The 26,826-nt window shown below is 40.6% G+C and overlaps 1 protein-coding gene across 2 annotated transcripts; it reads right to left on the reverse strand.

Annotated features, from left to right (window-relative positions):
* Positions 1–840: 840 nt before the first annotated feature.
* Positions 841–20,226, reverse strand: LOC109629457 (kinesin-1 heavy chain). 2 transcript variants are annotated; one of them, XM_020087177.2, is made up of 26 exons: positions 19,936–20,226; positions 15,101–15,188; positions 14,374–14,447; positions 14,179–14,283; positions 14,045–14,093; positions 13,895–13,950; positions 13,375–13,462; positions 12,973–13,097; positions 12,668–12,772; positions 12,268–12,413; positions 11,311–11,459; positions 9,870–10,069; positions 8,307–8,375; positions 7,781–7,987; positions 7,553–7,696; positions 6,367–6,555; positions 6,013–6,130; positions 5,289–5,344; positions 5,001–5,110; positions 4,817–4,918; positions 4,660–4,720; positions 4,381–4,452; positions 3,181–3,285; positions 2,866–3,073; positions 1,918–2,029; positions 841–1,809 (listed from the first exon to the last, which is right to left on the reverse strand). In XM_020087177.2, exons 1-26 carry the CDS (start codon positions 20,059–20,061, stop codon positions 1,803–1,805), a joined length of 2,871 nt encoding a protein of 956 aa, XP_019942736.1. In that variant the 5' UTR covers positions 20,062–20,226; the 3' UTR covers positions 841–1,802. The 2 variants fall into 2 exon arrangements, with proteins under 2 accessions (XP_019942736.1, XP_019942735.1); XM_020087176.2 differs by having other exon boundaries at positions 5,289–5,359.
* Positions 20,227–26,826: the final 6,600 nt, after the last annotated feature.

Below are 26,826 nucleotides of genomic sequence, written 5' to 3' on the forward strand. Positions count from 1 at the left end.
AACCTGCACAGATTATTATCTACATTAATTCATCCATTTATTACTCATTGGCAGCTTTAAATTGAGAGTGTTAGGCTTTTTGTATCTATTTTCTAAAACATCTAAAAATGTCCACCAACATTTAAACTAGAATGTCACTTTGTAGAGCACATACCTCTGCCATGGCCCAACAGTCTCCTTATGAAACCACATTTAAATTCACTAGACCCAGATTTTTTATTTGGATCTGCACCACATTGCACAGACTCATAAAGATCAGTCCTTTAAATATGACTGTTTCCATCCAGATCCATGCATTAATCTCAAGGGAAGTCAACAAAAACAGCTTAATATGTCACAGAAAGTGATTCCTGGATCCACCTCCTGATCTGCATCAGCACCAGTTAATGGGTTCTTCCCTGACCAATACCACATCCTTCCACCAAGTTGCATGGTAATCCGTTGTGTTGTTTTTGTGTTAACTTCCTCATAATCTCTTCCTTGGAAGAGGTGAAAATATGTATTTACTATGTACAGTATCCGCCATCTATTTACTGTTTGTTTGTATATTGATGGAGACTCCTCCCAGTCTCTGAACTCCTTTATCTGCAAGCCACCTGGGAACATGCGAGTCCTCACCAGACACAATGGGCCTTTTTCACGAAGGACATTTTCATTGTTCTGGTACTGCCATGGTTTACTGGGACACTTGGACAGAATAAAGTCATTGTTAGGGCAGTATATGGTGTTTCTACCACTAAAAGTTGAACTGCCTGCTGTAAAAAAGGTCTCTCATGTTCACAAGAGCTCTCTGATTGGACTGCAACTTCACACATGACAAAAGAGATACCCATGTCACAATCAGCTTTCAAGTTTCAATTTATTGTGTCTAGAATAAAAAAAATTGACAACCTAAGTTTTCCATAGGTCTGCTGGGAGTATGTGGAACACACAGCATCATAAGCATGAAAAAGTTTGATTTCAGCAAAACATCAACTGCCTTTTGAAGTTTAAAGAACAAAAACAGCTGATCCGAGACCTTTGCACTTGGTTACAGTTATTTAGACAGAGCTGTGAGTTTTACATGTGAAAATGAATCATCCTCTTCTTCTAAATCATAATTCATGCTTTACCAAACAAACTAAACATATAACCCTTTGCCTGCAGTCTTATAAATAACACTTGTATATAACTACACCCTGTGCCTCTCTCACCCTGAGCCAAAGACGTGAGTGTTGTTCCAGTGATGAATAATAATTGGGAAGCTGATGAGTTAGTGGCTTTTTTAAACGGTTGCAAACACAGGAAAACAGTCAAGTACAAAGAAGGGAGAAGGCAGAGAATACTGAAACAGTTGTCAGGTGTACAGTCTCTCTCAGCTCCTTTTGATCTGACAGAAACCAGGACGTGGTAAATACATCAGTGGCTGAAACCGATCATTTTAGTTATCCGCACAAAACAACAATTTATATGCAGAACGGTGTCACTAAGAGAGATGGGTTCTTTTTAATCTGCAACTATTTTTGGCCCAGTCAACCCGTTCACAATCTAAAGTGGAAGGAACCCCAGAGAAAAGAAAGGAAAGAGAATAGGACCAGTCCTCTCTCTCCCTCTCTCTCTCTACTGTACAGTATGATAGCATCTTCTTTAAGTAAAGTGTTTGTACAGTTGAAGGCTTTGATTAGAGGACAGGTCATATGTAGATCAGTGTACACTATATACACGCACTTTTAATTTGGAAGAATTGTGCAGTGATTCCAGGTGGAAGATCAGTGTTGTGGTCCTTGGCTTCATGTTGTTGGAGAGGGGGTCCATCAGCGTCCTCAGCAGCTGTAGAGGAAAACACAAGGAAAAAAGGTTGGAAGTCTTATCTGTCTATATCAGCTGCTATAAACGTGGAACTGAGTAATCATGGATAATGATGCATTCTTCTCTCGCCTGTTGTTACTGCCTCCTTTGATGCCGGTGGGCTGGTTGTTCTGGATGAGGTTGGCCCTGTTGACGCTGGGGATCAGGGGAGCACTCAGCTGACCTGGTCTGATGGGCTTGGCTGGGTTGGACACAGAGAAGGAAATGTGGGTCACATGCGGAGCAAAGGTTGAGCTGTGGCCATCTGGTTGAAGGCTGTTCAGAGTTTTTATTAGATTTTCTCATATTCAGGTTTGTCTAAAGATATAGATCAGAATTTCAGGGGGGAAAACTTTTATATTTGTCGTCTTCCTGAAAGCAAAATGAAACACTTGGACCACTCTCAGAGCTGTGTCAGGTGGGGGTTAATCTAGTTTAGTCTGGAAACAAAGGGACTCAGAGATAAAAGTGTGTAGAATTTAGTGACATCTAGTGTTGAAGTTGCATGTTGCAGCTGAATAGCCCTCACCTCACCCTCCCCTTCCAAACATGAGAGAATCTGTGGTAACATGGCAACCTCCATTGAGAGGACCCTCTCCCAACGTAAATATATATTATTTAAATATAAAGGGCACTTTATAGGGTACAGAAAACAACAATTGGTACAACGTAGATGATCACACACTAATGAAAACATCCCTGTTATTATTTATATCCAATTTATGCCACTAAATCTGACACACTGGACCTTTGAGTGGTGAAGGGTCATGACCTGTCAATAGCTGTTTTGACTGTGACAAGCGAGCATATAAGTATAATTGCCAAAATGTCAAAAAATGTAACAAAAAATTGGCTTTAATGTAAGATTTAAAACTTGTCTGTGGGCTTAGAATATAATCCACCTTTAACTCTTTAAATTTACTTTAGAGTTTTATTTACAATAATCGACTTGCACGTGATTGCTGAACTCATTTCGGGTGTTTTTAGTCTTTAGTCTAAAAAATCGAGTGTCTTCTTTGTGTATGTGTGTCCACCAACCGATTGAAGCTCTCCTGCCCATGTTTTTGGGCTTGACAGTGTCCTTGATGCGCTCCATTTCCTGCTCGTAGCGCTTTCGGTCGCGGGCTGCATTCTCTTTGGCCTCTTTCAGGGCAGTCTCCAGGGCTTTGACCCGCTCAGCTGTGGCTCGCAGGCGCTTCTCCATCTTGGGGATCTCACAGCGAAGGTCGGCATTGTCCCGCACCAGCTACAGAGACACGAACAGACGACAGAAGGAGTGAGACCAGAGGATGAACACACAGAAAATCGAGACTCAGAAGCTGGTGAAAGTCTTTCTAGGATGACTTTTCTTACCTGCTTGTGAACTTTGGTTAGCTGCTCAAGGTTGTTCTCCAGGAAAGAGATCTTCTGTTTCTGGGCAGTGCTGACTTCTGCCTCATCTGAGTCATTGTGAGCATTCTGCCCAAGCACAACAAATAATAAAAATATAGAAAATATTTCATTCAACATAGAATACGACATCAGATAAAATAAAATGTGCACATTTTCTAAGATAAATAAATGTGAGTTTAGAAGTTTGCAGCTGCTAAATGTTCAGATATTAAATATTAAAAACCCTAAAGTCAACACTTGCCCTCCCTTGATTTATTTATAATCTACTTGGTTTCTGAAATTATTTTCAAACTATTTCCTTTGCTAAGCAAAACCATACAAAGCTGCTTACATTATCATTATCACCCTCCAGATAAAACGTGACAAATAAATCAACACATGTAAAAGATACAAAATTACACTTGTGTGTGTAGAAACAAACAAACAGTAGAAGAATGCATTAATTGGAAATTCAAAATCCATAGTAAATATTTGCAAATGTTTGGCATACCTCATATAGAGTGTATACATGTCAAGACCACACTCCTGCTAATGGGTTTAGATTTTCTTGAACAAATCAGATTTTGTTATGATGGCACTGATTCATTATTCCACATATTTTTGTTTCCCCTGCACTGGCAATTTGTTGGAGTTAAAATATTGCTGAATATTTACAGTTTTTCATCCGGTGTCTAAAAAGCATGAGGCCAGAAAGCTCTGATCCAAAGAACCTCTTGAATGTCTAATGTGATGGTAGGTATCAGATGAATCCATTTCCACAGAATGGAACAGGAACAGGAATCCTCCACGACTTCCAGGAAACTCTGCTCTGCCTTTGTTTATCTCGTCGAGCCCCGGCCTGAGGTGTGGATTCGAGCGCTGCACCGACGACCTGGGTCCCTAATTTATCGCTGCTACCTTTGAAGAATCAGATGGCCTACTTATCGCAGTCACGTTCTGTTGTGTTCCCCGGGTACATTAAAATTTCATCATGGTGCAAATTAAATGGAGTGCAGTCAGTGCATGAGCAAAATGTGGGGCTGTGTGTTTCATTCCAGGTAAAGTCGTGTTCTCGGGAACCACAGCTCCTGTGATATTATTATACCAGATTAAATCTCACACAGAAGCAGATCACAGGAGAATGAGTGATAATGTGTCGTGGAAACTTTGAGGACATTTTACCTTTTTGACTCTAGTGGACAAGTCTTGGACAAAAAGCCTCCTCAGGTTGTGAAGTGTCTGCAGCTCCCGAGCCTGTGAAAAATGGCAATATCCAGAGAAAAATGGGACACTGGTTTTGGATCAAGAAGTTGCAATTGAATTTTGAAAATGTCACATTATCAATTCTGAAATTTAAAAAAATGACATTTTGATTAATTTAAACTCACCTCCATTGTCTCTCCCATAAAATCAAAATCTTAGATAATAATATAGATCTGAATGAACATGCCAGTAACTGACCACAGTCTCCTCTAGTCCCTTCAGGTCCTGTCTGGCCTGCTCCTGTCTGTCCTGCAACGCCCTGCAGGATGTAACATGCATGTTATTTAATGCATACAGTGTATACAGTAATCGGAAACATATTGCGAAGCAAATAGAATGAACGTAGAGCCGTTACGTGAGTTCTTGCAGTTGGCGGCTCTTCTCCTGGTCGACACCTTTGAGCTTCTCGTGCTCCACTCTCAGCCTCTCCTGCTCCAGCATGATCTTCTGGTTCAGACTGCACAGAGGGCAGGGACACTATCAGCACTGAGCCATTGGTCACATTTAGGAAGCACACATATTGTGATGGGGTGTCTTACTCCTGCAGCTCTGTGATGACCTTCTCCTTGGTGTCCAGCTCATCTCTCAGGTTGCTGATCTGCCTCTGGTGGGTCTCTCTGTGGGACTGGATCTGCTTCTCCACAGCTTCCTGAAGAAAAGCAACCGGACAACTTGTATCAATCTCAACTTGGCAAAATACTTCACAATCATCTTCTTCTCATTAATTTATTTTCCTCTAAGGAAAACTGGTATTCCATACAGCCTCAGCAATGGTTTTTAGCTTATGACCATAGATGAGGGTCGGAACAGCGACAGCTCAGACATACCTTGACTTCATTAGCAGACTGAACCTCGTTCTCCTTCTCCATGGTGTTGACTTTCTCTGGAGGGAGAAATTCTGTGAAAGTTAATGTTAATGATGGGTTACAGGTCTTTGGTGAAAGAGCGAATGGCAAATCAAGCTACTGATTCACTGCTACACATTGACCCCATGGATCTCACCTACTGGAGTCAATTGCATTTTCACAAAATAAACCCCCACAAGCCTGGATAACACACCATGGCTCTGCCCAGGTGGTGTTTTAATAACACTTGTGTATTCAAGTACCCAGACACACATGAGGATGTTTAATACTAATTCACACAAAACCATATCTATATTTATACAAGTGTACAAGTAATAGTGTAAATAGTGGCTGCAGCATATGCATCGTCTGTCTGATGCTTTTCATTTCTCAACAGTTACAAACAGTGTTTTTTATTATTATATTATTACCAGGTTGACACCAAAGAGATCAGGTCGGGGAAACATAGCCGTGATGGCACTACTCTGTGGTGGCTGTGATAAGGGAAGTCAGAGAGGGTGGGGCAGGAGCTTGTGCAGAATCAGAAGTCAGAGGCCAAAGGGTTGGTGCTCGAGCAACACCTGGGGTGTATCTGTGCATGTGCCTTATCCACCATATCATTTTAATATGGCATATTTTTAGCATGTAAACAAATCTAGTAAATCCCAGTAATAATCAGGTACAGACCACAGTGAGCTGTTCTCACCTTGAGCTTTGATCCTGACTATTTCCTCATTGAGAGAGTCCACAGTTTCCTCCAGCTGTCTTTTCTTCTGCTCCACATTCAGGAGGCAGTCTGTCAGGGACTTGATTTTCGCCTCATACTGGACACCAGCAGGGGAAAGACAGAGATGAGAGAACGTGTGTTTAAAATCACAAACTCTGTGTCAGCTCTTTTTAAACCCAGAACAAACACGGTTGGAACTGCAGAGACCCATCATCTTGTTAAGCTGCTGTTGCATTGATAACCAATGGTCTGGCACTTTAGTGAGCTGCCACGCTTGTCTCCATGGTGACAGTATCCGTGATGGCAGAGGCAGCAGCGAGCAGCAGCAGTTACCTGGGAGATGCGGAGCTGGCAGGCAGTCAGCTCCTGCTCCGTCTGGTCCATCTTCTGGGTGCTCTCGGCCTGGGAGCTCTCCAGGAGTTTCCTGCGTTTCACCATCATCTTCACCTCTGACTTCATCTTGCTGATGTAGAGACGCACCATAGTGAACTCTTCATCAATGTGGCCGCTGCTCTCTTGTTGCTGAGGGGTCAGAAAACACACTTGCTAGAGCCCGAGAAGTTCTACACCATGTATCTGCTCCGTGTGTGTTTCTGTTCAGTGTCACATTTTGGAAATCAGCTCTTATAAAGGCAGAATTAAATTTGTATAACAGTTGCATTTATAAAAGCTGGACCATATGTTTATACAATAGGTACTTGACCCTTTAAGGTATGGAATCTAAAATAGACTGGGTTCTATTGAAAGCCAGAGAAAAACTACAACCTCTACAACATTAACCTGCTTTCAAACTCTTTTCTCCAGCTAATGGGTTTACTCACTTATACTAGATATTGGCATGACCATAGATCAAGTGCTGTAGTTGTTATACGAGATAATTGAGAGAAAGATATTTCAATAAATGTATGTTTGTCATTCATCAAATAAAAACACTGAACTTTTCTGATTTTTCTGCTTTTCCTGATTTCACATCTTTGTAAATTCAATATATTTGGGTTTTGGCCTTTTGGTCGCACAATAACAATAATCTGAAAACTTTGAGCTCTGGGGAATATCATGAGAGCCGTTCTTAAAAATGCACTGATATTTTATAGACTCAGAATTGTCTGTGACATAAAAAGTTACTGGACAAAGCAAATGATTAATCCTGGAGCTAAAACCAAGCAATCAATTGATCAACAATTCAATAATTGATGGCTATTTCTTTTCTTTATTTAATTTATTAATCCTTTTTGTTATTTGAGGCAAAAATGTAAAAGATCACCTGGTCTCAGCTTCCTTATTGTGAGAACCTGATGTAACATCCCTCCCTTTGCTTCAGTTCAGATTGCAAACAGACTTAGGGGGATGTTAAATAAACAATAAACTGGACTCTAATAGAGGCAGCAGACGACTGAACTACTCTGGCAAACACGCTGGCATCTGTCAGTGGGATTAATGTGTAACTTTGGTTTAAAACAGGCCACCGAGCCTCTGGCAAAGTACAACAGGACTGTGGGTCGGGGCAAAGACTGGAAACCTTAATGTCGTTGCTTCCCACAGCGATGCCGATCTCCGCCAGGTCTTTGAGTAACGACGACATCATCTCAGTGACCCTCTTCTTCTGGTGGTTGGTCATCTCCTTCAGCTTCTGCAGCTCAGAGTCGATGGAGGTCAAGGAGCTCTGGAGGAGGGTGATAACACAAGCTTACAAAGTGACGACGCGTGGAATTATCATTTTCGTGGTGTCAGATGAGTTCGAAAGTACCGATTTCTGGTTCAGCTCCTCACTGAGGGCCTCAAACTCTTTCGCTTTGTCCTCGACTTCCTGACTCTTCTGGTCATAGTTGACGGCCAGCTCCTCCAGGGCCTGCAGCACCTCCTTCACCTCCTCCTTCGAGGCTTCGTTCTCTGCCAGAAGCCGGTTTAGCTCAGTCTGCAGGGTGTCGTGGTCGCGTTGGGAGGAATTTAAGAGCTGCAGGGGCGGACATGGAGAGAAAACAATATTCAGTTACATTTGGTTTAGTGTCTTTGAGTCTAAAATTCATGATAACAGAATCTACTGAATATATTTCTGTCCAGCTAAAGAACCTCATGTGCTCAATCTGCATGAGGTTGCTGTGCTCGCTAAGCGGGAGTTACAGTGTGACCTCTCCTGCAGGGCGACTAATGGCCTGCTAGGAGATTTTAGACTGGGTTCATCACAACAGGAACGTCTGCAGAGCTGAGGCACAGTGGGAGAGGCGGGAGGGGATGGGATGGGACAGGAAGGGGGAAAGGGGGTGTAGTGTCACCTCCTCCTGCTCCAACATCTGCTCCTTCAGTGTCTCCACCAACTGAGACTGCTGGTTAATCTCATCGTCCTGCGGGGAGAGAGGGGGAGAGAGAAACATATTACACTATATATACACTATTCAAACATTTTTCCTTTTTCGCCTGGACTACTGCAACACACTTTATTCAGGATTGCCGAAAGAGAAATAGGTTTTAGCGTCTTTACACAGGATTCCACTTTCACTGACGATTGATTTGAAAATGATTTCACTTGTTTTTAAATCTCTTACTGGTACAGCACCCTAATACATCTCTGATTGTTTATCCGAGTATGTTCCTTACTGTTCCCTAAGGTCTTCTACTGCTGGGATAGTAAATATCCCCGAAAAAAAGAAGTAAAAAAAGTTTAGTGAAGCAGTTTTCTGTTGCTAGGCACCAAAGATCTGGAACAAACTCCCACCACACATCACATAAGCTACTTCTGTTGATAGTTTTAAGAAACAACTCAAGACCTCATATCTATTTCTATGATCTTGCTTATAATTATTTTTGATCCTTTGTTTTAACACCATATTCTTTATTTTTCATTTCTGTTTTTACCTTTTTTTTACTGCTAACATGTTCTTATTGATTTATCTTATTTATGTCTTTGATTTTAATGTAAAGCATCCTGAGCTGAATGTTATGTATAAAAGGTGCTGTATAAATAAAATGTCTAATTTAATATTATTATTATTTCACCCATTTCTTTTCACTGCAACCAATCTTTAACAGCAGAAATCTATGCCACCTGCTGGTCAAAAGAAATACTACAAGTGAGAAGAACCCGATGGAAGGACAATACACACTTGAAGCTCAGAGTGAAAGTATGAGCTGAATCCTTAAAAATACAGCTAATAATATAAGAGACAATATTCAAAAGATAATAATACATTTGAATTTGTTGCCAGTATTTTTTTGTGCTCACATTTTTTATTTAATTGGATTTCTAAAAAATCAGAACCAATTATAATATATATTGATGAATAATTATTGGTTCCTATTTGCACATTTTTAATAGATAACATACACAGAAAATAAATCATTTCTAATTATTTATAGCAATAGTATGGCATACATTTGGGATCATCTTTTCTTGCTTTTTTGGACTGTTCATTTTTCATATTTTAAAGCAGGTTGTAGTATAAAACTCACTAAGTATTAGAAAAAAACACACATACCAGATGTTTGGTATGAACCTAAATAACAAACATATCCTTAAAAACAACAGAATAAAGGCTAAAACCTCTGTGTGTGTACAACAGCATGTCACAATTGTACCATTTAAATCAGTGTTAAAGTACAATTTCTTTTCAAATTGTTTTTAGACGCTGTCACGAGATTCATGACTCAAGTAGGACGGGATGTGGACTGATGTGTTGGGCAGTTCTAGAAACATTACTCTTACCTGAGATTAATGACAATTATCTGCTCTGACCAATCAAACAACACAACAGGCATGAACACTGCAGTGGAAGCTTTTTGTGCACGTACCAGTGTGCACCAAAGGTTTTCTGTTGACAGACACTTTGATCCTTCCTCACCTTGTCGTCCAGCTCTTTGTAGAGTTTGGCCATTTCTGCCTCGCACTTCTCTTTCTCTGGGCCGGAGAGTGTGACCCCGGGCAGTGTGCTGAGGGCAGGAGTGGGTGCTGTCTTATCATTGTTGAGGGCAGTGTCTATGGCCAGGACCTCTGCTTTGGCCTTCTCTTTATCAAACTGTTCATCCATTGGCACACTCTCTCCTGCAATGGGAGACAGAAAACAGAGACCATCAGCTCCCGTCCTCTCTGCTCGTCCTTTTGTTATTTTTACAAACTCGTGTGACAACTTCTTCACCTGTTTGCTGAAGCTGTTGATAGTGATAAAAATAAAATGTTTAAAAGTGCAGCACAGGCATGACCACGCATATTTTCTAAAACACAATTCCTATTACACTGTCAATATGCAAACAAAGAATTCTTTCATCAAGTCTTTTTCAGTCAAGACAACAGTGAGTGATTCAGCTCTAACAAACAAGAGATTGAGTTTAATTTTTTTGACTGAGTTTGTGTTGTTTAAGCTTTTTCATCTCAAAGGCTTTTGAAATCTTGAGACTGTGGAATCCCCTCTCCCATTCTTGATAAAAGATGCCCCCTCACCCAGCTTTATTTAGTTTCCCTCAGTTTCTCTAGGCCTGTGAAATAGCAATTGTTATTTCTTCCGGCAGACAATTGGACAAAGATAGCCTCATATTGCTGTTTGACACCAAACACACAAAGAAGGTCTGTGCTGATGTATTTATTCCTTTCTGACTCTGTGGAAGTGTGAAAAGCTGTAAATCTCTGCACCGTCTCTTGGACGTCCCACTCCAGCTGCTTATCGCTCCCCCTACCACTCGTCTCTGTTCTTCCAAATAACATATTCACAAGGGTTGTCCCCTTACAGCCTGAAAATGGCTTAAATGTAACTCTACACATTCCTCACAGCGCAACTGCAATTGGCATTTGATCACTTCAGTTTTAAGGTGGAAATGCTGCTATACTACTTGATATGAAAACTTGAATGCTTATTTAACTAAAAATATGTCTTTCTATCATCTCATAATAAACCTGATTTTCACTGGAGAGGCACACACATTTAGGGTATTCTATGTGACCTCCTTTTAAAAAGTATTTACTAAGTTAATATTGTTTAAATTTCATAGTTTTGAAACTGTCTGGTCAAATCCAAACCATTACAAACCAAAGTTCTGATCATTTGTCTTACTCATTTCATTTAGACTCCTGCACTATATGAAATTTAAAAACCTGTATCTCAGGACACACGTTTCTTTGCCTTTGGTTGGAACGTTGCACTGCAGGGGAAAAGCTCGACCAAGGACAAAATATGGGCTGCTGTATGAATAAATAGGCCACATTGAAGACATATTATGCTATGGCTACAAATGTGTGTCACACAAATAACAGAGATTACGTTCCCACGTGTGTTGGAGAGTTGATGTCACCTTTCCTCCAGCGGTTGAGCTCGTTCTCCAGCCAGTTGACTGTGTTTTTCAGCGTCTTGTTCTTCTCCTTCTCTTTCTCCCACTTGCTCTTCCACTGCTCTGCGGTCAGCTCCACGTTCAGAGTCACTGTGTTCTTTATGGTCTTTGCCCTGGTGAGGGAGAGGTGAGAAAAACACAGCGACGAGCCACATTTATGTTGGTTTCACTGCAGGCCAGAGTGACAGGCTGAGGTGGCACAGTATTTGTTTGTCCTCACAATGCCATCTTTATCATTCGATAATAGAATATACTGCCGAAGATGTAAATCATTTCTTATTTAGAGGCACTCTGACTAGTACTAAACACTCTGACATTTCAGGAAATATATGTTTTGGCTCAGTACCACTTTCATATCTGTGCACTAAATATGAAGCTGCAGTGAGCAGCTGGTTAGCTTAACAAAAAAAGAGGAGAAGCTGGGGCTGGCTAGCCTTTATAAGAGCTTAGTGGCCCATCTTTCTTTATAGAGACTTTATAGAGACCTATCCCCAGGACTCACTGTTGCAGCAACACAAACATGATCCCTCACTGGCTTCCTATGCATGAACATGTGGAAACCTCTGCAGTGGTGGACAGGTTTTTTTTTGTCCGAGTGCGTTATTTATTATTTCAAGAAAATGCTCCTGCGATTGGTAAAATGTTTTTAATTTTGTCTTTTATAATTTCCCTAACTGCTACAATTCCCATCTTCTCCATTCTATTTTAAATTATAGTATTATTTGTTTTTGCCTTTATTGAAAGAAGATACTTTAAGGGAAAGAAAGCCACACAACAAAGGGCTGCAAGACAGAATAATGCTCTATATATCCTACGAGGAGCAATATTGTGGCAGCTTCAAATCATATATATATATATATATATATATATATATATTAATTTTGAGTGTCCTCTCTAAGAGAGATGTACAAACATGTGTACCTTTGTCCAAACTGCAGTGTAGACTTGGTCTCTGCATCATTGAAGGAGGAGGGCGAGCAGCAGATGACCATGGTGGTCCGACAGTTCCCTCCTAAAGAGTCCTGCAGGATTCTGGTCATCTTACTGTCTCTATACGGTACATAGGCCTGACAGAAGACATAGATTGAAATACACAGGGTCCACATTGTGTTTCTGAGATAGTAATTAACAACTTTTAGTTCTTCATAGTTTCATTTTAGTAACAGTGGTTTGTCACAGCATGGCAGCATTTCCGAAGCCATATTTTTTAGATCATACTTTACTATACGATTGAAAAATACATACGTATGTATAAATACACATAAGACACTTGAAGACACTAAAAACCAAAACACCCCCTAGTCAGTGTTGATTGTCTCACCGAGCCCTCTGCCAGAGCTGAGATGACAATCCCCAGTGAAGACAGAGACTTGTTGATCATCTTGGCTTCATCCAGCACGGTGCCCTCTGCCCCGGTTTTACCCACCTTTGAAACACACAAACACGGGAGAGCTCTCATCGCAATGCTCGAACCAGGAAATCACAAAGAGCCATAACTCTCCATGCAGCCAAGTTACTGTATATAGTGAAGATGATGGAGAGGTGTAAATGAAAGAAAGTAAACTATGAAGGGGTGATTAAACGTGTGTTTGTGAGAGAGAGAGAGAGAGAGAGAGGAGGTCATACTTTTTCACTCCCAGCCAAATCGACGAGGTAGAGTTTTCCGGTCATCTTCTGTTCAGTCGCAGAGTTTTCCTGCTTGATGTTGATGAGGAAGATGCTGTGACTTCTGGAACTGTGCTCATTCATGTCTGAGACACACACACACACACACAACAATTAGTCAAGAATAATTAGGCTCAGTTTATCTTGGGACCTAGCTTCCAGGATTAGAGAGAGAAAATCTATCGGCATGACGTAGTGTGTATTATAAACTATGCCTAATTTCACCTCTGGGGTTCCTTTTAGTGGTTGTGTGGAGTACAGATATTTCTTTGGCTGATGGGAGTCTGGCTGCAGTCAGGAGACTCGGTGGGATCGAACACATGAGAGGCCGCAGCACTGAAGGCGCTTAGTGTATGAACTCACTTGTGACAGCCACGTGTCTGTTGTTTTTGCCTTCATCTATGGCGTCCATGACCTCGTCAGGACTGCACACAAAACGCTCAGTACACCCCTGGGGACACACGCACATCACAAGGAAATGCTGTGTTTAACTGCCCAACAGCAGCACGGCCTTACAGAGAGACAGTTATTAGCAGAGGAGGAGACCATGACATACTCTATCAGATGGAAACTTTTCTTAATTCTTTTACATCTCTTCATTCCTCCATCTAACTATGCACACAAATATCGTTGAATAAAACAATGTTACATTCCATTAAACAATCATTTGTAATGAGAAGACTCAGTACAGTACAGACTGTGCACCCTCATCTTCCTGCAGATCACAGTCGTGTCATTGTTCTCATCTGAGCTGCTTTATGCCAATCGTATCTAATGCATTACAACAGGCTGGGACTAACTTTGTGACTGTGGCATTATGGAACAAACACTATTTTGCACTTAAAAATAAAACTGCTAAAAATGAAATCTCCACGTGTCTCACCTTGACATAGGGCACCCTGTTTTTATCCTCATGCACAGAAAGGTTGATCTTTGACACTGTGGAGGAAAAGGAAAGGAAAGAATATGTCTGAATGAATTATGTTTATTTCAGGATCCCAATGATGAAAGACCACAAGGATGGATTACATACCGTCCAACAGGTCTTTGATTTTATCAAGATAAACTTCAAAATATGAAACCTGTGAAGCAAAGGTCCCTAATGAGACTTAACCACATTATGACATGTGCTCGCTGTCATTTAAGAGCATCTAAAGTAAAACATACTTTGATATGAAACTCCAGGTTCTCATCCATGGAATAAATGTGGTTGAAAATGTCCTGAACAATTCTGGGTATGATTCCCATCATTTCTGGGTCATGGAGTTTTCCCTTTAGGAGACATTTTGTAAAAAGGAGTATTAATGAAACAGTAAAGAATCTCACACACACTATAATCTAAATTTGATAGTTTTATATTACCTCCATTGTGTGTGTTTTGCCAGACGATGTCTGCCCATAGGCAAATATTGTCCCGTTGTATCCTTCCAGAACATCTGCGCACACAAGACAAAGAAATATCACATTTAGTGTATTTCAGGGGATTTAGTGACTTCAGGCTCTATTTTTAAGATGTAAGGGTAGGAACCATGTTGTATGTGCATTTAAGGCATCCACTGTTGTTATTCTAGAAACAAAGTTGTAGCTCTAGTTTCCATGTGGTTCAAAAGGGTTGTAGTTTCTTTATTATTGATTGATTATAGATGGTGTCTGACGTCAGCGTGTTTAAGCATCTACTTCCCTTTAAATGGAAACAATGAACGAACCATTTCACTGTGTTGATTTTGATGTCACTGTAATATTATGGTATGACTATCAGCATCCCCAACTACAGGCCCACCACTCTGTAACAGTTCAAATGCACCCAATCAACGTCATCAGAGTCAAAGACTACAAGCAATCCTGTGAGCCACTAGGATGTTTCTTCTTCTACTGTACTTCCTGCAATTGGTCCAAAAGTCCAAACTATTCTTAAAAGTGTTTTCACAGTGCAAATGAATTGAACCAGGCTTCAGTTTGATCCAGACTGAGACCACTTCAGTTGGTCTGGACATTGATCGGGGGCACCTTTCACACCTAATTTGGACTAAACTGAAAAGTCTGACCGTCTGGACCACACGAGGCCCCTTAGTCTACCGTGTATTCTTACCTTTGACAATCTTCTGAGCCCAAGCATTGTAGAACTGCTCCTGAGATGTGGTGGACTGGAATACACGATCAAAGTAGAACGGTTTACCCTGTGGAGAAAAGGGGGCAGCAATAAGCACCAGTTCACAACATCAACAATTTCCCATTGCAATGCGGCAAAAGGCAAAAATATGTAGATATTCAGCTTTTGTTTACTTGACAGTTGTCAGCACGTGACAGTTCAGTTATCCACTAAAAGTGAAAAGTAATTAAGATGTCAGTTTGGTAATCCATGCATACAGATTAATAAACTGCAAGGGTTTGGTTTGGACCCTGGGCACAGAAAGACGTGTTCCAGACGACCTGAGAGGTCTGGGTGGTTCAAAACGAAACAGGGGATCAGAAATATGTTTTGGCCCTAAACTTCTCTGTGCTTTATAAAATAACAGCAGGATTTTGAAGTCAATTATTTGACAGACAGAGAGCCAGTGTAAAGATTTCAGAACTGACCCTCTGACTTTCATAATAAAAGATGTGGGGGATTAGACAGCGTTATGTAAAAGATTTGGTTAAACAGTGTGTGGCCACAAAATGAAAGCAGTGAAGAAATACGACACAATACAAGAAACACAGCTCTCATTCTGTGAAAATAACATTTTATTAATAACTGCAAAACTAAAACACAAACTCAGCTGACTGATACTGATACAACACTAGTCACGACACACTTGAGCGGAGTTTGCACATGTTAGTGAAGATTTCCAAACAGAGCGAACACATAAAAATCAAAATGGAAACACACAAGAGTCAAATCAGCTAGCTTCCAATCTACATATGAAAGTCACATTCAGATAAAGCATGCAAATCAATGAAGTCAGCTGACCTGATAACATACACAGCCAATGGTTTGTCTGCTGCTGGAACAAACAAGTCAATGTGTTCACTTTAATAGAACAACAGTTCATTTCCTCAGTGTCTCTAAGTAGCTTTGATCTTGGTAGAGTAGACAATCCATCCGATTTGGATTTCTTAACTCCTATATATAGGAGTTTAGGAATTTCCTATTTGACCCAAACCAAGAGGGCAATAGCTAAAGGTCAAGCAGTGGCCATAATAAAGACAGTACAACTAAGACTGAGACAACCAATCTCTATCAGTGAGACCAAAGAGTCACCTGACTGCTCACTACCGACACACAACAGCTCAAGGTACTACTCTTTCATTATGGATGATATTTCCCTCTCCTGTTACTCACTGACACTGAACACAAGCACAGGAATGAGGAGGACCCTGTGATTCTCAGAGAAGCTCAGAACTCACTCGTTGGCTCTGTTGACTTTGAGGAAAGTGGTGCTAATTTCGAAGCTTCATAAAAACTTTAATCGCAATAGTCCATATTCACGGGCTCCTCTAGGAGCGACCTAAAAATGGTACACATAAGAGAGGAGAATGCCAAAGCTTGCAGGTTTACTTAAGCTGCTTTCAGATGCTGAACTCCGACTGAGAGCCTCTGGAGATTCATAAAAACTGAGCAAACCTTATAGAAAGCTCCGGACAAAGATGGCAGTCAGGCCTCGAGTTAGTTGATTTATGGGGAAACCTAATTAAATGAATACATAATACTACATAGACTAAATAAAGTTATCTGTCAAGAGAGAGGTGTTTGTATTGGATACATGATCCGCATATTAATATGGGAGAACCAGAAATTGCAGATTGAAAGTGAATATATGCAAGTTTACCTATCTCTAAAATGTTGTAATTACTCATTCCAATTGGAAATGAGTCCTTGTGTAATCCTTTTATTATTTTAATTATTAACTCTTATTAATATTATCGTTTGATCTTTTTCATCATTGTTTGGATGACATCTTTATCTTTCTTGCTAGATTTTAGTTTTGAGGGAAAACATTACAAAATCTGAACATGGCATGAGAAATGAAAGCTCCTGCTCTATAATAGGATATTTTCTGCGCAAATGTGAACATTATTGCTTTTGTTGAAGGTAGAAACATATACAGGACAGCTGATCTAATGCCGTCTCAGATACAAGCTGCACTCACAGAACAGAGCACCGCCACATCCACATTACTCCTCGTGAAGCAACTGATTATCAGTAGGCCTATGACTTGGAGTCAGTCGCTTCAAACAAAGCAGCCATTCATCCTTTCCATTATCGACGGTCACAAACATCAGGGGTTATAATTTGCCAGGAGTGATATTTTTCATCTACAGCCATAATAATTACCAGGAAAAAGGCCTGTGAACACTTTCCATTATGTTCTTTGAATAAACAGACCTGGCACCACAGAAACTTCTCAGAGAAAAAAGGGTGAGAATTAAAAATCTTGAAGCACATATCTTATAATTGAAAACTTGCATTGGGTTAAAGTGTGAGAGGGGGGATGTAGGAGGGTTAAGAGGGGAGAGAGGGTGTTTCTCCTCTTTCCTGTTCACCTTCCCTCTCTCTCTGCCTCTTGTCTCTTCTTTTTCTTTCCTCTTTTTCTCCCACTCCCATTCTTCCCTCATGGTCTTTCTCCTCCCTCTCCTCCTTGTCCTCTTTTTTGCCTCTTTCTTCTTCTTCTTTTGCCGTCTTTTTCATCTTCACCTCCTCTTTGTCCTGTAATGCGTGAGATCCTGGAGACAGAGAGACCATATTTATACAAAATTAAATCTGAAACAAAACAAGCTCTCCTCCTTTCCTGTCAGCTCACACCTCCACTGATCTTGCAGGGCTTTGAGTTTTGTTTTCCTCCTCTGCCTCACTCTGGATGATCCCTCTTTCCCCTCATCAGATGACTGGTTGATTCACATAGGTGTTTACATTTCTTGAAAGTAGCTGACCTCTTGCTCCTCTAGGTCCTTCATCAGTGTCTTCCTCCCCCTCTTATTTTTTTCCTGCTCCGAACTCAACTATTCGCTGCCACTCCTTCATGAAATTTCATTTCATATTTTGTATTTTAAGAGTGCAGGACTCCAGCTGGACTGTCCTGGTTCAGACCATGTTCACCAGCCTCTTGTCCAGATGACTAAAAGACATACATTTACATAAATTAGTTAGAAACACAGTCTGATTCAAACTTTGGATATATATACACCTTTTATACTTATTCACATAGTTAATCTGTTCTTGTTGCATGATGTGATACATAGTCAAAAGTACTGCTACATATGTGAACATATATGTACGCAGTCTGTAGTGATGATGTTAACGGGACCTACTCATATGACTTAGCAGCCTGTGGATTGATTTCTTTGTAAAGTACTGGGGATGAATTTTCCAGGAAAATCCAAAGGATGAGATGTTCACGCTGACTCCCGCGTGCCTCGGCTAAATGGCTGTCTTCAGGGCCAACTGTGTTTCAGCATTAGTACAGTTAGTTTAGGATTATCGTCTGTTCAGTACTCATCTATTATGCTGAAACATAAATAACCCCAGTTACTTCATTCGGCAAAATGGTTCTAACTGCACTTCACTTAACGGCCACTGGAGTAATTAGTAACTTTCTGGCTAGAATCGTTACGAATGTTACGGAAACACAGCACAATTAAAAAAGTCTACTCCTGGTTACTGTATGTGTCCGACACACAATAAGCACACGACAGCAGCAGAAATGAAAACCATAAAAACAAACCTGGCCAATCATTAAAACGTAAAACAGGAAAAGAAAATCTTATATCAATCTCATGTTTAGGCCGTTTATGACATGCAGTTTTTTTTAAACTCACCCACTCTCAAGAAAATATTGAGAAGTTGTGTGAGGAACATTTTCATAAGGGAAGTAGCCTATTCTAGATAAGAGAAAAGCTGAAAAAGGTTGTGTGTGGTGCTGAGGAAAGCTTACCTGTTTAATGGAGAGGCTGCAGCGTCGTCCTTGTTGAAAGCCTGCTGAAGATTTGGCTGCAACTAGCCTCAGAAGTCGTTGCTCTGTTTCCAGCAAGAGATGTTTCTCTGTGGTGCTACACAGAGCCCCAAAATGAGAGGGGCCCCTTGAAAAGACTGGATAAACCAAGCTGGATAAAACAAATGTCTAAGGTCCTATTCGTCTACCCCAGTGTTTTCATTTGTTTTTCATATCTCTGTATTAGCAACAGTCAATATGTTTAAGGGTGGTATAAGAGTTTTAATCCTCCATACAAAGTGGCACCCCCCACTTTGTATGTCATTGGTGATGTATCATACATGGGTGTTTTGTTTTTGATACGAAAATGAGCTGAAATATGCTGAGATTATGCAAACATTCTGACGCAACAGTACAGATGCACAAGTTTCGGCGTTGATCCAATTGCAAGTGAGGTGCAACAGGCTCTGCTTTTCAGTCTCCTTTACAATTTTAACAAGATTGCAATATTGTAACATCATGCAAATATAAATAATAACAGCTTCAGAAATAGAATCAGGTCTGACAATATAAAGCTGGTGATCTTATATGAGCACGGTACTGCTGATAACACCCAGAAGTCTGTGCGTAAAAGCGCAAAAGAAACCCAGGTGAGCATCTTTACGCACGGCTTAAACAAGCACAATGAAAATCTCATGAGCATGAGCTACATCTCAATGAAGGAACAGAAGTCTGTCTAAAACACGTTGTATTATGGATGAATATTATAGCGATTTAAAAAGATCACAGAAGAGGAACTGATTGTGTCATCAGTCGCCACTTTTGCATGCAGATTTCTATCTTTAAGTGATTCCAGGTGGTAAGAAAACGTGTTAAATCTTATTCCTCTCGGTTATTGTTGATTTGTAACGTATTGATAACATTCGGTGAGAGTGAGTTACACTAAAAAAGTGGAACAAGTACAGGCCCGTGTGTCCAGTCCATCCTCTGCCGGTGAAAGGTGCCACACACTCACCGCGATCTGCACGCAGTCGTCGCCCACAAACTTCGGGATGTACTTGTCTCCCCGGGCCACCTCCGAGCTGTTGAGCGGCCTGAAGCGACACACCACCTTGATAGTACACTGCGCAGGGTCCGCCATCTCCGCCGCTGCGTGTGGATGGATGCAGCGCTGCGCGCTCCGGCTGCAGTCACACTGAGAGAAGCGGCTGCAGCCACAGGGAGGCCGCGCCCCTCACATTCACACTGACTGAACCTCGGTCTCTGGACTGATCACAGCTGCTGGATCTCGTGGGTTCAGTTGACTCTGGGAAAAAGTTTTTTAATTGAATTAATTTAAAATAATTTTTTTTCACAGGGCAACACATAAGCTATAATAATAGATAACTTCTAGAGACTATATGTTATATTTAGATAACATGCGCCTTATATTTCCATTATATTTATATGTGAAACCATGCTATGCCATGTCTTGTTATGCCATTTAATGATGTGTTATCTTGTTATGCTATGGTATGCCATGCCATGGAATGCATGGATAAGAAAACACAACAGTGAGTGTTATATGGCATGTAGGTTATAGTCATCTTATAATGTTTAGATATACATCTGCTGCAGTCAGACAAACGCAGCTATAAATAGAAATGATTTAGTTCTGTGGCTGCTCTCTCTGGAGCAGGTCACTCAGACCCAATGCAGAATGATCAGTGAAGACAAAATCCACCCCAGAGTGAGAACTTCAGGCTTTTAAAAGGAATCAGAGCTGGTTATGTGAACTTCATGCAGTCTTATTCTCAAGACTCGACCACTCCTTTCCTTTCTCTCTGGGAAAAATCAAAAGTCTTTCTCTCTCCTCCAACTTGTTCAGAACGTAGCAGTTAGGGTTCTTTCTGTTTTTAATAGCCAGCATCACATCACCCCAATCCTGGACTCTCTCTGTTGGCCTCCTCCTTTGGTTTTGAATGAGTGAATGTTCATCTTTGGGTGAACTATCCCTTTAACATCTGAAGTTTGTCAAAGAGCACCTTGACACTGCACATCATTGTTGGGAAAGACCACACAGCACTAAAAAGCTGAAGCTCAGCAGAAATGGAGGGAGATGCAGGAGGAAGCTGCTAAGACCATATACGTTATTGTAAAGCTGTTACTAAAATCCACCTCTGGTCCAGTCAGAGACCAGATTTCAGCCAAAGATGCAGAGGAAAGACCTTAAGAAAGGCGGTAAGTTCAGATGAAGGTCAGGTCACATTTTATGAGCAGTTAATGCAGAGATGCAGATAAGTCCGCATTCCTTTTCTTACCCTTGTACAAGGACGTAAAATTCTGATTAGTATTTTTAAGGTTTTTGACGTCAGGTCCAGGAGAAAGATTATTCAATATGAAAAGGGACAAAACATGTGACCACCACAACCAAAAATGGACCAAATATAACTGACCTTAAAGAGAGGAAAATAATTAATTTTCTAATTGTCTCATTTTTTTCCATTTGACCCAGCTCCTCCAGTTTGGGAAAGATACTGAATCCCAAAGTGCCCCTGAAACAAAGGTTTAAAATGATACAATGGCTTATTGGGCTGTGACACATACAATAACAAAAATCACAAATCTGGAACACTTGACACTTCCCTGTGGAGATTGACGTCACACAGCCTCACTGTGTGTGTCTTTCATTTTCTCTTTTTATTCTCAGAAATGATTTGCTCCACATCTGAAATGAACATGGAAATATTTGGGATTACACAAGAAAAAGAAGTGATAATCTTTCGTTACAATTAGTAGAATAATAACCAACAAACAGGAAAACAGGAATTTTTTGCAGGATCCCAAAGTATCTGTAGCAAATGGAAGAGGAGGAACCATCAAGGACAAGCCAACACACGACATGTACCACCAACAGATAGAAGACGTGGATGATTGGCTGGAAAAGGCTACTCACAAACCAAGTGAGCTTTGCTTCATCACTGAAATGCTTCATCACGTCAGATATGTTCCATCCTGTCTGTTGGATTTAAATCATTGTGAGATTTTTGTGGGTAAACCTCCAGTTAAGTCCACCAAAGTTTCATGCTGGGACTTTTCTACAGGGTTCTTCTCTGCAGATGCTGAAATCTGGAAAGTTATGGATCTTGGAATGATTCAAGCCAAAATGCTGTGGTCCAAAACTTGTAGCAAACTGCTGGTATTGCAGGAATTTTGAAGTTTTACATGGGCGATTGGGCTTTCTTGTGTTCCATGAGGAGGTTTGGACCCTCTGGTGTGTTGGAACATAGGTGTGGGACCCCCTGCTGGTCAGTTGGAGCTGGGGAGGCCTCTTGCATGGGAGGTGGGGCATCTTTAGGGGCCACAGTTCCCTATGGGGACCTGTAAAGGTCCTGACGATTGGTGAGACAGGGTTTCCTCAGTTTTTGTTTTCTGTGTTTTTTTTATTTGTTCTTCTTAGTTCTGTATGCGTGTGTGTGTATGTGTGTGTGTGTGTCTACACAGAGATGTGATGCACTGTGTGCTACATTTTGTCATTGACAGTTTTTACATAAACAAAGTCTGATTGATTGACTGATGAATTGAAAAGTGATGAATTGACAATGATGTATGCAATGGAGGGTTAACTGTATTTTACAGCATTTACAGCGGCCAGCAGGGGGCAGCAAATGTTCTGAGTATGCTCTGCAGCTTTGGTGGAGATGATGGGACTTTGCATGATTTTCCAGTTTGCCACAATATTACTTTTATAACAGTAAACACAAAGTCTGAGCAATAATTATAGATTCAATTAAATCTTAAATCCTTCAGTTGAGATGTAAATTCTGCAAAAGATACAACATAAACAAAGAAATGAGAGTTGTTATGGATATGTCTGTATTTTTATTCTTAAGAAACTGCAGCATTAGACAAGTTCTGAAGCAGTAAACCATGTTGTTACACACACACACACACACACACACACAGAGAGACACACACACACATGCACCATCATCCACACACATTCAGTCAATGAGACATGAGTCACACAGTCAATCAGAAAAAGGAGTTGGAATGGAGGGCTCATTGAACGGATGTGCACCATCACACTGTACAGCACGCCGGAAACTTGAGGGCCCTCCTAAAAATGGCATATCATCCTGAACGGATAGAAAATATAAATTATTCCTACAGTTAAGTACATTCTCTAGATTAAGAGCCATAAATATGCGTTTGAGAGCTCAACTTACAGTATGTACAGAGGTCCATGCTTCCACAGTATACACACATAACAATTAATATTAGGTATAGTCACATTACAGCATCAAGATGGATTTTTCTTTTCTCTAAACAAGCAGAGGGTTCAGGAAGACAGGGCAGAGTCAGCATTTACAAACCAGCTCACGAAAGGCATCTGAATCTGTCCGTTACTCTTTTTGATTAAAAAGAGGAGAGGAATCAAGGGAGGAGAGGAATTGAAAGGAAAGGAACGCAAAGGAAAGAGAAAAGAGGAGAGATGAAAAGATGTATTGTGGTGGGGGGGCCCCAGGCTTCAACCTGACTCCCGATAGAGAGAGAGAGAAAGAGACTGAAGGACTGAAATCAAGAGTCACAATGTGAAAAATGTGAAATGACAAATCATGAAAAAAGACATCAACAACTGCCAGCCCCCCCAACCCCAACTCACTTTGAGCAGTCAGTCAGAGAAAGAGGGGGGGAGAGATGGAGGGAGGGTGTGAAAGAAAATGTGTGGGGGGGGTAATGTTTTACTGTGTGAGGGGGAAAAAAAAAGAAACTAAGTCAGGTCCTATAGCTCTGGCAATGTGGCTTGCGGTTGCTAAGTAACGGTCTCTGAGGGCAGAGGAAGCGACTCTTTGAGGTCGCTCGGCTCTGAAAATGAAGGACCCCCCCCCCCGAGCCCACCTCCACCCTCCTCCTCTCCCTCAGCGAGCGAAGGCCTGAGTGTTGGCGAATGACAGAGATTGGTGACTGTAGCAAAGATGGAACTTTTTCTGACACACGTCCTCAACAGGCCACAGACACTGAGCTGAAATGTAAACTGAACAGTTCTCGGCAACATGATTCCAAACAAAGGATCAATTCCTCTTTCCCAGGCCTTTACGTCAGTGGTGAAACATCCAACATCATGTTCAACACATCAGCTTTGACCTGTGATAACGTTTTCATTGAGCGTAAAAGAATATCCAACGATTCAATATTTAAAAAGAAGACATGAGACAATCAGTCAGGAAATAATTATCAAAAACAAATATTTGATAATTTAAAATGCATCAGATCCTCATATACTGTACAGTAACAGCTCGATAGATAGTTTCTATATTTAGTGCTTCAGATTTCTCCTCATCGGTTATTAGAGCGCTGCCCTTTGCGCTTCCATTAGTGTGAATCTGGGTAGATGGTTCAGGCATGAGCAGCAAATGGTTGTAAGTATGTCCGATGTGTGACGTGGGAACAATTCCCTCCTGCATCACTATAATCATCAGCATCACAGTGACTCCAGGATCCATTAGATTCCTGCACTTCTGAGTTTCAATATTTTTCTGGTTCCATATTTTTGCTGACCACCTGCACTGACTGAAGTGAAGAGCTTGGTGTTGATGATACAGTGACCACAGAGGGGCAGCTGGGTGACGATGAGTCTGCTGAGCTGTTAAACCGAGTCTCCATGGAGGACGATGAGTTTGTGGATAAACCTCCAGTTACCACAAACTGAAAGTAAATCAGAAGTGATTTAGTCAGTGATATGAGCAGCTGCAGGTTCTTTACTTCTTCTTAACCCCGCGACTCTGAATAAAGTTAATTTAATGTCAGCACGAGACCCGAGCTGAAACATAATGGTTCTTTTGTGTGTGGAATCTCACACTCATGCGCTGAAAGCTGTGCAGTCCTGGGTAATAAAGGGGTTTAAGCTGCTAAGATGCTGTGGTCTAAAAACAGATGATCAATTAAGACACAAATGGGAAAAAACTTTTAGCAGGTACTGAAAACGAACTGTAATTAACCCTCTATTGCATAGTGTTGGCAAAAACGTTCTGTCTTTAAATTTTACTGATAGGCAGCAATATGAAAAAAATGTAATTTGTTTTTGCTGAAGAAAATCATGTCCTGTGTCATACAATCTAAATAACAATTAACAATGAATTATAAAGAAATATTGGGTACTGCATTTGGCTAAACATAAATTGGATTTATCATATTGCTACTTGGTATTATGGTACTTTCCACAACAGTGCATTATTGCAGAATAGCAACGTATTTTTTAAATTATTTTATTTCCATTAGTTAAACATTTTTAAGAAATAAAAAAATATAGTGGGTTAGTAAGTAAAAATCCATGCAATAGAGGGTTATGGTATGACCCTTTAGTCCCAACATTTATAATAAAACCAGTTTCTGAATGAGATTTTCTTCAACCGCCTGTCTAACGTCCCATATAATCTGTTGTCTCTGGGTAAAGGAAATCATTCACCTCCAAATCAGACACAGACGACAGGACGATAAACCAGAAAGTTATAAAGTGTTAACAGGTTTCACGGGGCAAAGAAAACGTATGATGCCTAAATATTAGAACCGTAGTGTTAAATACTTTTTTCTGTATATTTCCTACACAGTGCCTGGCTATCCAGAGTCTGCTCTGAGCTGCAAGTTTAAATCATGACAAAAATTTTTACCTTCTCACTCACATGTCTCCAATCTGATTACGACAGAATGGAGTCATGAAAATAATAAAAATGATGATGATGAAGTAAACCCACGAATTCCACGAGACAGTTCTTAATTGAAATCAGGTGTTTGTATTTTGAGCCTCGTTATCTGACAAAGGGGGAAAGTCTATATGCAGATTTGATAAGGTGCTCAGTTCACAAGGGTCAATAAAATAACTTGAGCAATCTTAAAGAGAGATAGCTTATCAGTTGGACTCAGAGCTTTTCCAGGCAGACTGGTTGTGGACGCTCTTTTTTCCCCCCTGAACACACCAGTGTTGTGTGTAGCTCACCCCACCACAGCGTGAACTGTAATGAGCCCTGACCTTAAAGTACAGCGTGACGCATCGAATCAAATCACAGAGAAAAAAATGGGTCAAACGCTGCTGTTAGATACTCTGACCTCTGAACAGCTACAACCACCAGCTTTATTTCACAGAGAGAGCACTGGAGGACAGTGTAGTGAGGCTGGATTGGTATAAAGTACGACACGTCGCTGATCTTGAATTCAAACATAAAGCTTCCCGTGTGTGGAAAACATCAGGATTTGGATAAATAATTCATAAATGGGGGAAACTATGAAGCCCAATGCTCCGAGGGCCTCAGTCTGCAAAAAACACAGCAGCAAAAACAAAGAATAAATACCTTAACACTCATCGAAAACATCTTCCAGTTCCTTGTTTTTTACAAAATAAAATACATACAGTACTTGTTTTATTTCTTAAGACAAACACAGATCGTTTCATAATATTTTCACATGGTCATGTTCAGTAGTCGTTACATAGATAGTATCTCAGCACAGCTTAAGAGCTTGAAACCGCACATAGGGACAGAGATGCATAAAAAAAAATTCAAAAAAATCAATCTTTTGGCTTTTGTAGGTCAGTGTTGCTCGTTCGCCTGTATGGAGTGAGGCCAAACCTCAAGTCAAAATAAATACTTTCTGACAGTTAACACAATGAGAAGTTGGATTTTCGGCAAATGATAAATTATCACAATATTCATTTTACACAATATCCTGATATATGATATAATACACACGTTTTGTTCTAAACTTTGCTTTGCCTCTGAGGGGTGGAAGGATAAATCTGGTGTTATTCCTTGTATATATATTTACTTATTGTCAAGAAATCCCATGAAAAGACAAAAAACAACAATACTATACTCATGATGTAGGCAAAACCTGATGTTTATCATCTGTGCCATAGAGCTACGATATTTGA

This window comes from Paralichthys olivaceus, chromosome 17, assembly GCF_024713975.1.
Source record: "Paralichthys olivaceus isolate ysfri-2021 chromosome 17, ASM2471397v2, whole genome shotgun sequence".
NCBI classification, from domain to species: domain Eukaryota; kingdom Metazoa; phylum Chordata; class Actinopteri; order Pleuronectiformes; family Paralichthyidae; genus Paralichthys; species Paralichthys olivaceus.